The following is a 15,233-nucleotide window of genomic DNA, read 5'->3' on the forward strand; positions in this document are numbered from 1 at the left end:
AGTAGAGGTTTCCTACGGGTAGCAAAAGGCCGAGAGGACTGGGCACATTGGAGCGCTCTACCCTTTTCAGTTGTGCCAACCAACATCTCAGAAGGGCAACAGATGGACCACAGTGTCCTACGCTGAATCTGTAGCCACCGAGTCCAGCAACTGCGTAGGACTTACAGCAGCAGGGGACCAGACACAGTCATGGAGTCCCACCCGCTACACATGCGGAGACGCCAGCGTATGTGGCTGCCACGTTCCGTGGTCCTCCTGCCGGTCCTGATGTTGCAGGCCTTTCTCACAAGCTTCTGTGGTTGTCGTTGGTTAATTAGGTTGAAAATGGAGAAAGGAAAAGCTTTAACCCTATCTTCAAAGTAGGCAGATTGGTTATTTTGTTTTTCAGAGAAGAGGTCCTATATACAATTAAAACTTGTTTCTGGTAAACCTCGTTCCAGGAAAGATGAGCTTTTAACAAAAGGCTTTTGACAGCTGCAGGCTATTTCATTTTTTTTAATGCCGAATGAAAAATCAATACATTTTTCTGGGTTATACATATTCAGAACAGGCCTGATATTTCCATTATAATGGAAAGTGGGTGTCTGTGCACATCTCGCCTGTCAGAGCTGCACCACCGCATTTTCCAAGCCACTGCTAAATATTTCAAACCTGATTTGATTGTGGTTCATGACAGCTAATGTTTCTCAGCTCTTGAGCCTGCCAACAGGCGAACGCACTTTATTTCACCCTCACCCTCAAATATGGCTCACCCCAAAGAAAAAGGAAAGAACAATTTCATTCTTCAGGGATCCCGGATTGTTGTATTATTTAAGTAACGCGATCGCCTGAGAGCCCTGGCGATTCTTAGGAGAATTTCTAAATTTCTATCACACCAAGGTACTCCGGGGCTTTTGTGGGGTTTGGGGGGGAAGGTTTGAGTTGATCTACATTGCCCTGTGAAGAGTTAGGAACAGAGGGACTAGTCCTCGCCATTGACCGACTCCCCTTCCGCCAAGTCGGAAAGCGATTTGTGAAGGACACCCAGTGGACGCGGCCCTTGGCCCCGGTGCCTTGGGAGCCTATTGTGTTCTCGGCAGCTGCCGCGTTTCCTTGGGTAACACGCTGGGGGCATGCGTGCCGTGGTAGCCAGGCAGCCTTTACGGTGAGGCCACCTCCGCTCTTGCCTCGGCCCAGTCCTCCTTTCGTTCATCAGTGTCCAGGTGGTTCATAAAATTTTTGCAAATCAGCACGGGGCTGCCAGGTGGCAGGGACCCCTCCTCCTGGAGCAGATGTCACCACACGTTGGGGAATCACACGGTCGCCCTCGCCAGCGTTAGCCGTATAAGGTATGTGAAGAGAATCATTGGCCTCGGTGGTTAGCGAAACCACCCTGACTGAAGGCAGATTTTCTGTAGCTGTGGCATCATCACGTCAAAAGCGTGAGGTGCCCCAGAACGCTTCCCTTTTAGAATATATTTCTCTGCTGAAATTCTCACACCTGCGGGCTCTGCGCTCCGCCAGGAGACAGGAGCGAGCAGCCTGGGTTTGGCCCGAGTGCTAGTAAGTGCTGTCTGGGAGAAGCGGTTGTAAAAAGGAGGCATTGATGGAAATAGATTTTTTTTTTAAAGACCTTCAGCCACTGTTTTATGAAGAGGCTGAAGGCAGAGGGGTAGCAGGAAGACCTCCCAGTTATTCAAGATTTGCTTCTGTTTCCTCAGCCCTTTACCGTAAAAATACATTCAAATAGGAGGGGTGCCCTTGCCTGAGGCCCCTGGGGGGTACCCATCACAGCAGCCTTCTGCTCTAGGGTTCGCAGCGGCACCCTCTCTGGAGTCTTCTGAGAAGCAGACGTGCCGCCCGGGTTGTGCTGGGCCTGCTGCCTCCTGCCAGGACCAGGCAGGGCATCGGGAGCAGACCTGACCTCTTCGCCCAGGGCTTGGCTGCGCCCTTGAGAGGACGTTCCTGGCGAGGAGTTCAGCTTGGTTCTGGAATATGACTAAACTCTTGGGGAAAAGTGGTTTTGATTTGTCTGTTTCAACCTTAAAAGTAGCGCATTGGCTGCCGTGTGTCTTACTAAAGGGAAGCAACTTCATCCACTGAGGGAAAGACAGGATTTTCCAGATAACACTGGATCGTCAGTCCATCAAGTCTTTTCCTACCGTCTGTCAGTTGCCGATACTATTTAGGGGGGAAAAAAAAACCCAAACAAACCCAACTTTCGTAATGACCCCAGCCGGTTGCCACTGACTTCCGGGGTGGAAGATGCAATCTGTGAGAAACTGCCCTCCTGCCTGCTTGCTCCATCAGCATGTGGGTGTCAGATACACCTTCCGAACGGGAATGAGGACTGGATTAGCAGCCCCAGGGGTGCAGAGGGCTGAGGCCGTTGCTTCCTGGGTCCCCACATGGTTCCCGTTGCTGCAAGACCAGGCCCTTTCTTGGGTGCCAGAGGCCTGGGTCTCAGTGAGTGGGGTTTCTCTAGGCTTGGGGACCAACAAAACACCGCCCACAACACATTACAGGTCTGAGCTGTCCAGACAAATGCATAGTTTGTATCTCTGTTTTTTCATCATTTCTCTACCTTTATTGGTATTCAGAGCTCACAGTTTTCTGGTTACTGTCAGCCTGGGCTTTCATCCATTTTAAAGAGCAATTTTTCCTCTTGCTGTTGATGATGATGGTATAAAGACAGATGGTGTAACTGCTTATGAATGTCCTATTTTATTTCCCCGGGACCAGACAGTTCACTTGAAGACGTATATTATTTCCACATGCTCAGGTTGGGCCGCCCAGACGCTGTCTGCTGGGTTCAGCGAGCTGCCCTTCCGGGCCTCGCCATGCAGAGGGCGACACCTGTAGGTCGTAGGTGGAAGTGCACCCTGCTCGGCTGCGGGACCGGGTGCTTAGGTGGGGGTGAGGACGCCGAGCCCCTTGTGAGGGAAGCTGTCCGGGAGTTTCCTGAGCATTTCTTCTTCCACCAAGCATAGAACAGCCTTTTGGTGAATGAGTGATAAATGATAATATGAAACCTAGGCACTGAAAGAAAAGAAGAGGTTTGATTTCTAAAGAAAAAGAGCGGGAAGAGAAAGTGAGTTTCTGAATTCACATCTGTCCCCCGTCCACTCAGTAGAACTCAGCTGCCTTCACTTTTCTGCTTGTAGCAGGGCAGGGAGGGAAGAAAGCCAAGAACCCAGGAGGCTGATAGAACGAGGGCTCAGGAATATTCACAAAGCCCTGTGCGGTTTCCTTGCTTGTTGTAGCGATGACGTGCTTATTCTTCACACCCTGTGTCTTCTGGATAAGACCTATTTGGAAGGGCCCGGAGAACTGGGGCCAGTGAGAGTGACCGTGAGTTCCCAATTCCGAGCTCCGATGGCTGTGGCCCACACGATGTGCTGACCTTGGAGGTGGTCTCCCTGCGGGCCCACTCCTTCCTTCCCGCCTCTGCAGAGCAGCACCTCAGATGCTGTTCTCCACATCAGGGTGTTGTCTGTTTCATAGGTGTCACACTGTTTGCATCTAAGGTGATTGTGTGTGTGTGTGTGTGTGTGTGTGTGAGGCGAGTGTGAGAGAGAGAGGTGGAGAGGAGGGGCCACTCGGCCATCTCTGCATAATCAAATATGATTAATATCTACACTACTACAGATAGTTTGTGTCACAGCATGTACTGGGGCGAAGGAGTGTATTTTAAGAGCCCTCGCTCCTTTGGGCAGACCCAATTTAATACTGATTGACTGAATTCTGGTATCACCATTCAGGAAAGGATTTTATAATTATAGCATTGAACGGTTCTATCAAAAGTGTAAAAATATGCATTGAACATCCTGGTTCAACATAATTAAGACTACGCATACGTCATACTGTGTAGTTTGGTTGTTATTCTCTACTAACACTTGTATATAAATTTTTTTCTCTACTCAGTGGCGTATAGTGTTAATATGGCACTGTATATCAGATTGACTTCACACCATGGTTGCCATGATTTTTCTCTGAACTAAAGGGGGGTATGGGGAGACCTGACGTTAACTTCACTATGTCGTAAGACAAAAGGGAGATGCAGAGATTAGATGGGGAGGCCTCTTAATTGGGGATGAAAATAAGCACTCTGTTATTTTGCCTATGTTCCCCAGGACTGCCTCATAAATCCTGGATTGGTGGGAATGAAGAGAGAATGTTCCCTGACCCCCGAATTCAGTTTTCCAGTCCTTGGACTTCCATTGTTTTTCCGGGAAGAATTAGGAAAATCTGACTTGAAGTAGATACTTTCTTCTTCAGGTGTTTTATATACCCTCTGAGGTCATTTTACACTGAACTCCTCTTACTTCCTTTGCACGATGAAATTTAGAAGCTATTTTCTGCAGGTTTGGGGAGGGTAATACCCTGAAACATTGAAAAAGTAGGATAACAGCTCCAGAGACCTAGAGTGACACCGGTCTGAGCCCCAAGTCCCAATACTCGGTTCCTGTGCATCTGGTCTGGCACCAGCCCCATGTAGTCAATGCAAGCAGCCTGTTCTCGTGTCCCTACATCCAGGACAGTGTGCTCTTCAGAGTCTGCTAATAATTTCGTCATCAGCCCACCTCAGTTTGCCTGAATTTGTTAAATTCACTCATTTAACCCATTCTTAATAAATGTTTTGGATAATGATCCAGAGAGCCAGGAGAACAGGAGAGAAATCTCTTGCTCCCTTTCCATCAATATCTATAGGGTATCTTACAGCCTTTTCCTTCCTACTTGTGCAGGTGTTTTATGTCAGGAGTAACAAAATGACCATGTTGGAAATGACCATTCTTCTGTCTTCACCCAAAGCATTCTGTATTGAGCTGGAGAGAATTTCCATGGCTAGTTTTAAACCAGTGTTGGGTAAAGAATGGACTGGCTTCAAAAGAAAAATATGTGATGCTCTTAGAAATTTGTTTCCCTTTCTCTATAAATCTAGCTTCTTGCCACTGACGCCTGGCATGCCTACAGATGTTGTTTGTACAGATGTTGTTTGTTTTCTAGAACTCTTCACATTAATGAAATCCTATCACTGATAGTCTATGGTCCTTGAGACTGTGAGTAATTGTTAAAAAGCAAGCAAACAAAAAACCAACAACCACCTCCCGCCGTGGTCTGGCACGTGCACACATACTTCGTGGCCTCTGCAGGGTCCATGGTAGGATCTAGCCTTGTTCACATCCAGGACGCACTGGGGTCAGAGCTAGGCAAGACCCAACATGTGGCTCCCTTTTTGCATTTTCAACTATAAAAGACTTGCATGCAACTTCAGGAATTTAGATGGGAGCGATTTCTTCAACAGGATTGGCTTTACGATATTAAAAGTTCAAATGAGGCATTCAGAATCCATCTGGAAATACCTAACATCCACACGTCTAGAGCGAGTCCGTCTCCTACCAGTGAATGGGGAAGGGAAAGACCTCGGCACCCCCGTGGTGCAGGCAGCCTTTCGGGGGCCTCGAGGAGAGAGGAAGGACCATCATTGGCATCTGTGTATTGTGGTTGGTAATTTTTTGGAGTAGGAGGCAAGAGTCTTTCATCTTCTGATCAGTTTTAATCCTTGACATTTTGTTTTTCTTCTATTTCAGAAGAAGCCATTGAAGATGTTGAAGGGCCCAGTGAAGCGGCTGCTGATCCAGAGGAGCTTGCTAAAGACCAGGAGAGTGGAGGCGAGAAGGACCAGAGCAAGTGGACAGGTAGCGTGTGTGTGCTGCCCTTGAACCCCTGACCTCTCTTCCCTGGAAGAGTGAGGCTGACAGGTCAGGGAGTAGATGCATCCTTAACCTACCCAGAAAAACTGTTCTGTGTACTGGGAGAAGGGTCTGGGTTTTGCTTTTTTGAGTGGCCAGCTTCATTCTCCTTCTCTTACGTTATATGAAAGAATTTTTAAAGCTTTTCTTAAATGGCCCCAAAGCCAGCTTGTTTATTAGAGCATCCAGGTGTCTGGCTCTATGCCAGGGGCTTCTGTGTTTCTGAGGTCACACTGCTTTCTGCAGCTTCTCTCTGGAGCTGCTTCACCCTTGATGGAATTCTTCCTCCATTGAAGGTCCAGTTACCTAGCCCTGCTGCCCCCAAGCCCAGTGGCGGGGTTTGCCCTGTGCACCTTGACTGGGAGGTCACCCATGAATCTCCCAAGGAGTCAGCATTGCAGAGCAGGCTATGTTCTGCACACTGCGTGTCCCACCTTGCCCCCGCGGTGAGCGCCCACACCTGAAACGCACCCAGAGCGGGGCAGGCAGTGAAGCCAGGCAGAACGACATGGTACCAAAACCAGAAGAAGTTGATGTCAGGAAGGGAAGTGCTATTTCTGGAAAACTTAGTATTGTGAGAGGGGGAACAGCTATCTCTTGTGATGATAGGATTGCTGTATTGGAGGAAAGAAGAGCCGAGACTGAGAAGAAAAGCTTAGAGGTGTTTTGTTGTTGTTGTTGTTGTTGTTGTTGTTGTTGTTGTTGTTGTTGTTGTTTTGGAGGAGCCAAGTTGTTTCTGAGAAGAGTTCTCAGGACAGGTAAGTCTCCCAGAAACCACCACAGTTCTTAGAGGAAATGGTATGACAAGCAAAGGAAATTATTTTATTTGGTCAACCTAATTTTTACTGCCTTCCATTATTAATATTGTGATACTTTGTGTTTTTTCAAGAAAATATTTACCTTCTAGAGTCTGTATTGGTTGGGCCTTTGTTACTTTTCCAGGCACGACTGTTCTTAAATCATGTCAGTGTTGGCCTTCTCTATTTAAACAAGATACAGAATCTTGGAGAGAGGCCAGGGGAGAGCAATGAAAATCACTGAAGGCTGAGAAATATTGCCTCTGAAAAGAGGCTGAAGAAATTGGGGCTGTTCAGTCTGTAAAGGAGAAATTCGAGAGGCAGCTTAACAGCTTCCAAATTTCAGGAGGGATGGGGCGGAGTAGGTGATGCGCCTGTTCAGTGTTTCCTGGGACAGAGAAACAGGGTGTCACGGCCGCTGAGTGAGCGACTGGCATGCTAGGTGGACTGAACTGTCCTTTTTTGAACTGTGGTGGCCAGAGGCCTGCGCTTGAGAGATGCTGAAGGACAGGGCCGAGCACCCTAGGAGGGGTTGCCAGGGCAGGCTGGGAGCAGGACACAGATGTCTGTCCTCAGAGGTCTTGATCACAGGGGAGGATCGCACTGTGTTGCTTGTCACACTGGGTTTTTCCTGTTCTGTCAAAGCGAAATGGACACACACTTTGCAGATAGAGAGGATCTGGGCAAAAGGATTTCACACTCGCTGTTGGAAGGCCGAGTAACCTTCCAGGCCATCTGTCCTTTGTTTTCACAGTGTGGGTCCCTGGTTTCTAATCCTGGCTCTGCCACTTATTAGTTATGTGACCTTAACCTTTCTGTGCCTCTGTTTCTCATATGAGATGGGGGATTAAAAATAGTACCTACTTTCAGAGGATCGCTGTGAGGATTATATGAATATGGGAATCTTAGAACAATGCCTGGCATATAGGAAGCTCTATGTTAGGATGGTTTTTGTTGTTATTTTAATAATTTAGTTAGATGAGGAAAAGTAGTGGGGGTTTCTGTTTGGGTCCTTTCCTATGAATGTGAAACTGTTGCCTGGCAGGTGTGGTTTCTAGGAGTTTCGAGAAGCTGAGGGGAGGAACAGCATATAAGAACTTAGTAGGATCACGCTGATAGTATGTGGTGTGCATTGCCTGCATTCTGTGTGCTACAGACACTGAGTAAATGACAACATGTAACTGCCATTTGCAAAATACCCACTGTGCGCCAGGCTCGTACCGGGCATCTCACACGTGCTCCCCTAATTCTAAGACTAGTTGAGGGCAAGCTCGCTCAGTTGAGGGTAAGCTCGCTCGGTTGAGGGTGGTTCATTTAAATCACATTCAGAATGTTGAGAATTCAGTGGGAGTGTGTCCTTACAGAGCTAGTGGACATGCCAGGCCATCAGGAGCACCATAAATATGAGCTCTTTAATAAAGCCCCACTTTCTCGTTCGTTCGTTCATTCATTCATTCATTCATTCATTCATTCATTCATTCATTCAAACAACAGTCTGTACTGTATCTCCAGAAGATAGAGATGAGACAGAGAGAAAAACCATGGATGAATAACTCAGAGGTGCCCCTTACCAGTCACGTAGTAGTAAAGTGAGAAGGGACAATTCTTTCCTGACTCCTGCGAATGATCCTCTTTTGACCCGAAGCATAATTTTGTCTATGTTGTCTGAGTGTGTAATGACAGGCTTTATTAAGGTACTTGAGCCGATTTGATCTTGGAATCGATACAGGTGGCAGCAACCTCTTCGCAGCTTTCTTTGGGATCCTTACTATTTTATAAAAAAGAAATATCTGCGTTTGTTCCATTTATGCCCTAAATTGAACTGTTCCTATCTGATTAAATGTGATGGGGAGTGCTTCCTCCTAGCAAATAAATAAATAGTGATTTCACAATTTGTACTGTTGATTAGTGGCCGCTCACGGTGCAGATTAATAATATTTCAAATGAGCCTGGATAATTGACATTTTCTCGGCTATTGATTATGTAGTTTGGGGTTTGTACAGGAATGGATAATCTTTGCTAAAAATTTTTAGTCATTTATTTTTATATTGGAATGGGACTCCTGATTTCCTTTTTGGTGTCCGTTGGTCATCCTCTTTGGGCTTCTTTATTTAGATGTCAGGTCTTTGACCTCAAGTGGCAGCAAGGCAAGATAGTGGTTTGAATCACAGCAGCATCGATTCCACGGCCCGTGGCTGGATCCCAACCATGAGCAGGGCACCGGGCAGAGTTCCACCGATCACAAGTTCCATGATGACAGGCCCTGCCTTCAGGGAGCGTAGCACTCCGTGGGGATTTCAGGAACAGACCTAACCATCAGAACCGTGTTCTATAGGCCAGTGCTGCCCCTTGGAACTCCCTGGGCTGATAAAAAGGTTCTGCCTCTACACAGTACAGTACGGTAGCCCTAGCCACGGCGGCTGGTAAGCCCTTGAAGTGTAGCTAGTACCACTGAGGCAGTAGATTTTATTTCATTGCAATGCATTGAAATGCAGCTCTTTACACCCTGAAAATGCAGCTGTAGATAATCAAAAGGAACAAAACTACCCATGAAAGGATGCACCCCAGATACTCTAATTTCCCAGTTATTGTTAAGGCCATATTAAGCTTTACCTGTGTACCAGGCACCGTTCCAGTGCATCACACCTGCTTCCCAGCGGGCATGCCAGGAGTCCTCACAGGTGCACAGGTACTGATCTCTAGGGCCCTTGAGTTGGCCAGATGGGGCTGGGGGCTGCTGAAGCAGGGGCCAGTTGGATTTTCATCTGCCCACACTAACTTGCCCTCATTTTCTGCGTACACCGTGACATGAAAGAGAGTTGGGAAGCTCTGCTTTACACACGTTCCTGCCTCTCACTCTGTGAGATAAATGCTGTGAGTAACCACCACCCGCACCCCTTCCTCAGCCCCCTACCACTGTGCAGAGCGGTAAACTGAGCCCGGGAGAGCTAAGCCTGTGCAGGGCGCCAGAGGCACACACACGGGTTCAGATTTGCAGACTGGCCGTGCTGCTTAGGACAGAGCCTGAGTTCCTACAGGTATACTGTCCCATCTCTCCAAGAATGGGATTTTTCAGCATGATCATTTGATCTTGCTTTCATCTCCATTTTGGAGAGTAGCATTCTCTAAAGTTGTACAGCAGCAACAGTAACATGACAACGACTTGCTTGTGCAAGAATGAGTTGGATCGTCCACCATGAATATACTTGGTAGTAAGTCCACATCTTGCTCAGTGGTGAAGTGGACCACTCAGCTAATGGCCTTGGTCTCTGGAGCCTCGGGCATCTCATCTGTAAAACATGGAGAGGTGACACCCACCACCACACCCTGGGGTCCATGATGAGAGTTCTTGAGGGTTCCACATGGCCAGTGGTGGCACATGTACAAATGGCGGCCTTTGATAAGCCCTTCAGAGATTGCATCCACGCACAGTGAGCGTAAAGCACTCTTGTGGGCCAACGGAGGGTGCAGGAAGGTTCTTTGAAGCTAAGTCTCTTTCCTAATGCACAGCAATTTCCACCGTCCAACTTTGTGGTTTTCTCTTTTGAAACATGAAAATGATCCCTCGTTCTCTTTTAGCAGTGTGTGGATTTAAAAGTGTGTGTTCTAGATTGAAGAGCCCCCAGTGTCGGCAACTGAACAATAATTAATGCAGTGATTATCCAATCAACCATTAATTGCTATAAATTAAGTGATATACAATTAATGTGATGCTTTATCACCAATAATTAGGGGAAAAAATTGAACTCTTGGCAAAGAATCATAGCAAGATGGTTATTTAAATCCTGTAGCCGCCATGGTTTCCAGCCACAGAGCACTAAACTGGATCTAGTTAAGCTAATTTGAGACAAGATGACCAGGGGGTGTTGGTGCTTTAAAAAACAAAGGGCCACAGCCCAACTGAAAATGCCAACATGATAATGCTCCAGAAATCTCTAACTGATGTCCATGTCTCTATTTTTGGAAGATTTTGAGTTATAATTGTAGTTCGAGTGTTGTTTTTCTAGGGGAATGGCCTGAAGGGACTTTATTTTATTAATTTTTTTAAAATCCATGATGCTCACCTAACACAGAGCAATTAGTGCAGTGGAGCGTCCCTGATTTGAATCCATGGAAGATTGCTATTAAAGGAGGTATTAGCAGGCCGGCAAGGTCTGGGCGACTGTGAGGGAGAAGTGTGTTTATGGAATATGGTGCTGGCAGGCATGATTTCAATCGGGTTTGACATGTTTAACATAAATGTATAGTGTACAGCTCTTGCTGCATATGAATAATTCCTACAAACCCACTGCCTTTCTAATTACTGAGGTTGAAAAAAAGCGGGTCAGGCACATCCTGGTGGAAATCTATTACCAGCCGTCCTCCTATTCTCCCTGTTGTTTACAGCTTTGTATAAATAGGGATGCCACTGTATGGAGAACTTAGTGCCTCAAGTATAATCTGTGACAGAGAATGGAAAGGGGCTGGTAAGAAGTACCTTTTTTTTTTTTTTTTTTAATTGAGTCGATTAAGATAAAAGAAAGTATATGCTGAGAGGAAGTGTTACGGGTTTGGAGTAGCTCTGGCCAGTTAGGAGCCAGGAGCCCCAGGCTCAAAGCCTGGTTCTGCCGCAGAGATGAGCCACATGACCTCAGGTCTCTGGTCCATAGTTTCAAAATCTGTAAAATGGCAGGTTTGTACTAAATAGGTTCTTACAGTTCTGGAACTCCTTAAAGATAGAATTGGGGGAGGAAGAGTTGCACAGGAGAATCTTGGAGAATATTAATTTCTAAAGTTGGAATGCTGGTAACTTGCCAGGATTTCCCTAGTCTCCCACCAGTTGCGATGGCGTGGGCCAGGAGTCTGCACTGAGTTCACGTAGGCCCCTTCGGCTTTTTTCCATGAGGGTCGAACCCCGCCAGGCCGCCTTCCTTGGTGGGGTAGCAGAGCTCTACATGCTCTCACCTGGTCCTGTGTGACTGGAGTGCATCACCCTGTGTTGTCAGAGCCCCGTGTGATGAGGACATCAGAGGAGGAGCCCCTGGAGATTCATGTGGGTGCCTTTGAGTAACCACCCATCCCAGCTCTGTTTTTGGCTAGAAACCAGGCTGTTCACCACCAGCACCATACCTCTCTAGAAATCATTTCAGCCTAAATCTCTGTCCTTCTGACATTTGGTTCTATTTTTCTACCTCACCCAAAAGTAAATTTGTCTTTGCAGTAGGGTGTGTGTGAGGGAATGCTGGGAGCCTGGCTCACATGGCTCCTTTGTGGTTCACATTCCTGCCAACGGAAACCGTTTTTGGTTTTACGTTTCACACACGGATGGGAATTGTGCAGCTATGTGGGCTTTTCCAGAGTCCTCTGTTCCCTTTCTCCACCTCCATTCCCCACTCTCTTTTTTTCTTTCTTTCTTTTTTTTTTCCCAGGCCGCTTTCAGTATAACTTGGCTGCTTAAAGTCACTGCAGGCAGAAATCTGCCTCACGATTGGAAACAAACCATTCGAACTATTTTTATGTTGGGAAGCAAAAATAGATACAGGGTGTGGTGTATCTCTGGACTTGCCTGAATTCCAGTAATTCAGAGGTCTTGGCTTTGAGAATTTATATTGTAAATTCTAAGAGAGGGAGAGGGACCACATCAATTGAGCAAATATTTTTGCATGCAGTAACAAAATTAGCAGAGGTAATCTAAGGCAGATACAGGATATGCAAAAAAGTAAGGAACTCCCTTTTTGGGACATCATATGTAATCACATAACCGTGGTACAGTATGATGAGAACGCTCATCCAAGGTATAAAGGGCAGTAGAAATGGAGATTAAGGACCAATCATTTTTCATCACTGTAGAAAATACCTTATAGATTTACATATTACGTTTGCAAGGGGGCCCATGTGAATCTTGCTGTGTTTCAGTTTTAGCTTTTGTGCTGATGGGGGAAGCACTTCTGTTATTAGAATCCTATCTTAGTATTTGATTTAAAAAAAAAAAAACCACCATAGTGCCTTTCTCAGAGGATATCTGAACATTTCATTAGACTTTCACATTCTTCCTGGCCCAACATTCTGTTTTGTAGACTAGAGAAGTATGACACATAGATGGTGAACACCTGGGGGCCAGATTTGTGATCAAATCACAATTTGCCTTGTGGGTCCGGGACATACTCCCCACCTCATAAAGCTAAAGAACACATAACATGGTAGCTTGCTCTTATTATATGAAAATTGGAGAAGACGACTTGAAAATCCTGTTTCTCTCGTTTTCAGACAGGATTGTGAGTTCTTTATGATCTGAGTTTTGTGGTATTCATTCACTTGTGTGTGTGTGTGGGTTTGCTTCATAAGACTTTCTTTACTAGAGAGCAGTTTTAAGTTTACAGCAAAACTGACAGGGAGGCACAGAGATTTTCTATCACCCTCTGCCCCCACGCATACATAGCTCCCCCTGACAATCAACATCACTCACCAGAATGCACTTTTTTTAAACCAGTGATGAACCATTGACACGTCAGAAATCACTCCAACTCCACAGTTTGTCTTAGGATTCACTCTTACTGTTGTACATCCTGTGGGTTTGAACAAAAGTATACTGACATATATCCATCATTATATATATTTTCACTGCCCTAAAAATCTTCCGCGCTCTGTCTCTTCATCTCTTCCCCATGTGGCATTCATTCATTTCTATAATTTCCAGCACTTAGCAAGGACTTGATACCGTTGTTTGATTAACAGTCAGTTTGGTTAAATAACGTGACCATAGACATTTTCAAGTCCAGGACATTCTACTTTCTGTTAGACATCAAACCTGTGGGTTAGTAGGATTGCTCCATGTTAGTATATAGAAAAGGCAAATTTTGGGTATCTGTGCTTCTTTAACAACGAAGCCCCTCATGGGCCCATATTATGTCCCAGAGCTCTTTCTAAAAAGGAAACCACAGCAAGCAGTGTTTGAGCTCTCACTGTGCGCTAGACTCTGTGGTAGGCTTTGTATGTCCGATCTCTTGCCAGCCTTACACAGAAACCCTGTGAGTGAACACTGCCATCCTACTGTGGATGAGGAAACTGAGAGCTCAGTGTAGTCAAGTAAAATGCTCAAGGTGACACCTCCAGGTTGGGAACCAAGGTGTGGTGAGCACTGCAAACCTCTGCGATTTGTTACCTAGCAAGAGGGGGGCTGATGTCTTTGTATAAAGGGAACTCCTGTCACAAGAAAACATGAGGGTAACATCAGCTCTCAAGAAGTCCCTAAAGGTACACAAGAGCCACATCCCCACCCCTTTGCACAGATCATTCATCTCAGCCCTTTGGAATGCTATGCGCAAATCCTACATGGGACTCTGGGTACTGAGAGAAGCATTGATATAAATGCGTACGCGGTTCCCCCTCTCTCTACTGTGAGAGGACCAAGACCAGGCCTTTCTAGTGGTCTTAGTACTTATTTTCCACCCTCACAGGGGCTTGAGTGGTGTCTTAGATTCTCACACTGCCCTGCCAAACCTAAACTAGCAAGAACAAAACAAAACAAATCCCCAAAACAGACAAACAAAACAAAAAACAACCCTGGGCAGATCACGGGGGATGAAACGGTGCTGAGAAGTTCAGTTCAGAGCTCTTGGGACCTGCCACCAAGGCTGGGCCTGGATTTTATTGTTGATTTTCACAAGTTCACTTCTATTCTAAAAATTTAATCTTTTAGGAAGATAGGTTTGGAATGGAGAAAAAACTGGAAGAGTATTGTTACAGTCCAGTCTCTGGGAATCTATGCTGTGTTGGGGCTCAGAGACCCTAACTAACCTAATTAATATTTGATTTGATGGGGACTGGATGAACGTCTGTTAATTAACTTTGGCCTGGTCTCTGAATGACCCACAGTGCCTCTTTGTTTTGCCCTACATCTTAAACCTCTGAACTGTTTCCTCTGTCATTTCAAGGGTCTCGGAGGTCCTTTCCACTCTGGTTTTCTCCAAATCCCTGGTCTTCACAATCCTGTAATTAGGCCAGGGGGCAGAGTGATAGCGCAGCTCCTACCTTGCCCCCTGACCATGGCCATCCATCTTCAAGGAAGCCGTGACCACAGATGGCACCTGGGCACAGCTCAGGAGGCTGTGCCAGAGGGAGCCGGCAGACTTTGGGGGAAACTGACAAGAGGCCAGAAGTGGGCCGGCTGGTTAATACCTCAAAGTGAGGGATCAGGGCTGGCACATAAGCCAGGCTCATGGTGACAGCCCAGTGTCTAGAAGTTATTAAATAAAGTGACAGCCAATATTGGTCTAAAAGGTGGTCGCCGGTGGCTCTGTTTTGTAAGGGTGGCTCCTTCTCAAACTTGATACACGGGGGCAAGGTATCTTGAAATCGAATTGCGGGATGGCCCTGGGGGAGCTCAAATCAGTACAGTTAAGCAGCCTTATGCATATTTCAATAAGGAATTAGTGTAACAGATTGATGCCTCTGATGTAGGGCTTAGCACTATTTTTTCCCCAAAGATGCAGAGCAAGAGCAGCAGCCACTTGTCTGCATGGGGCCACCATCCCACCTGAGGCTGCTTACTGGGAAAGCAGAGCTCCCCCCGCCCCCCAGCCCAGTGTGATCTTCCTTTCCCAGATTGCTGACTTCAATGCACAGGGGCTATGGAGGATCTCTGCGTCCTTCCCAGGGGGACCCTGGGTTGATGAGGCCCGCTGGTGCCAAGACCAGGCAAGAGCCCACAAGTGTCTGCCCCCTT

General features: G+C 46.5%; 1 protein-coding gene across 32 annotated transcripts in view; it reads left to right on the top strand.

Moving 5' to 3' along the window:
• The window catches only part of ZFHX3 (zinc finger homeobox 3), a 527,663-nt gene that overhangs the window by 476,117 nt on the left and 36,313 nt on the right, over window positions 1–15,233 (top strand). For all 32 annotated transcript variants that reach the window (XR_013374931.1, XM_077888804.1, XM_077888884.1 and 29 more), the window contains one exon: window positions 5,571–5,678. Coding sequence is in view for 31 of the 32 variants with exons in the window: in XM_077888804.1 (XP_077744930.1) it covers window positions 5,571–5,678 (108 nt within the window). In the remaining variant the exon portion in view is untranslated. The remainder of the gene's footprint in view (window positions 1–5,570; window positions 5,679–15,233) is intronic.

Source organism: Canis aureus, chromosome 3 (genome assembly GCF_053574225.1).
Source record: "Canis aureus isolate CA01 chromosome 3, VMU_Caureus_v.1.0, whole genome shotgun sequence".
Classification (NCBI taxonomy): Eukaryota; Metazoa; Chordata; class Mammalia; order Carnivora; family Canidae; genus Canis; species Canis aureus.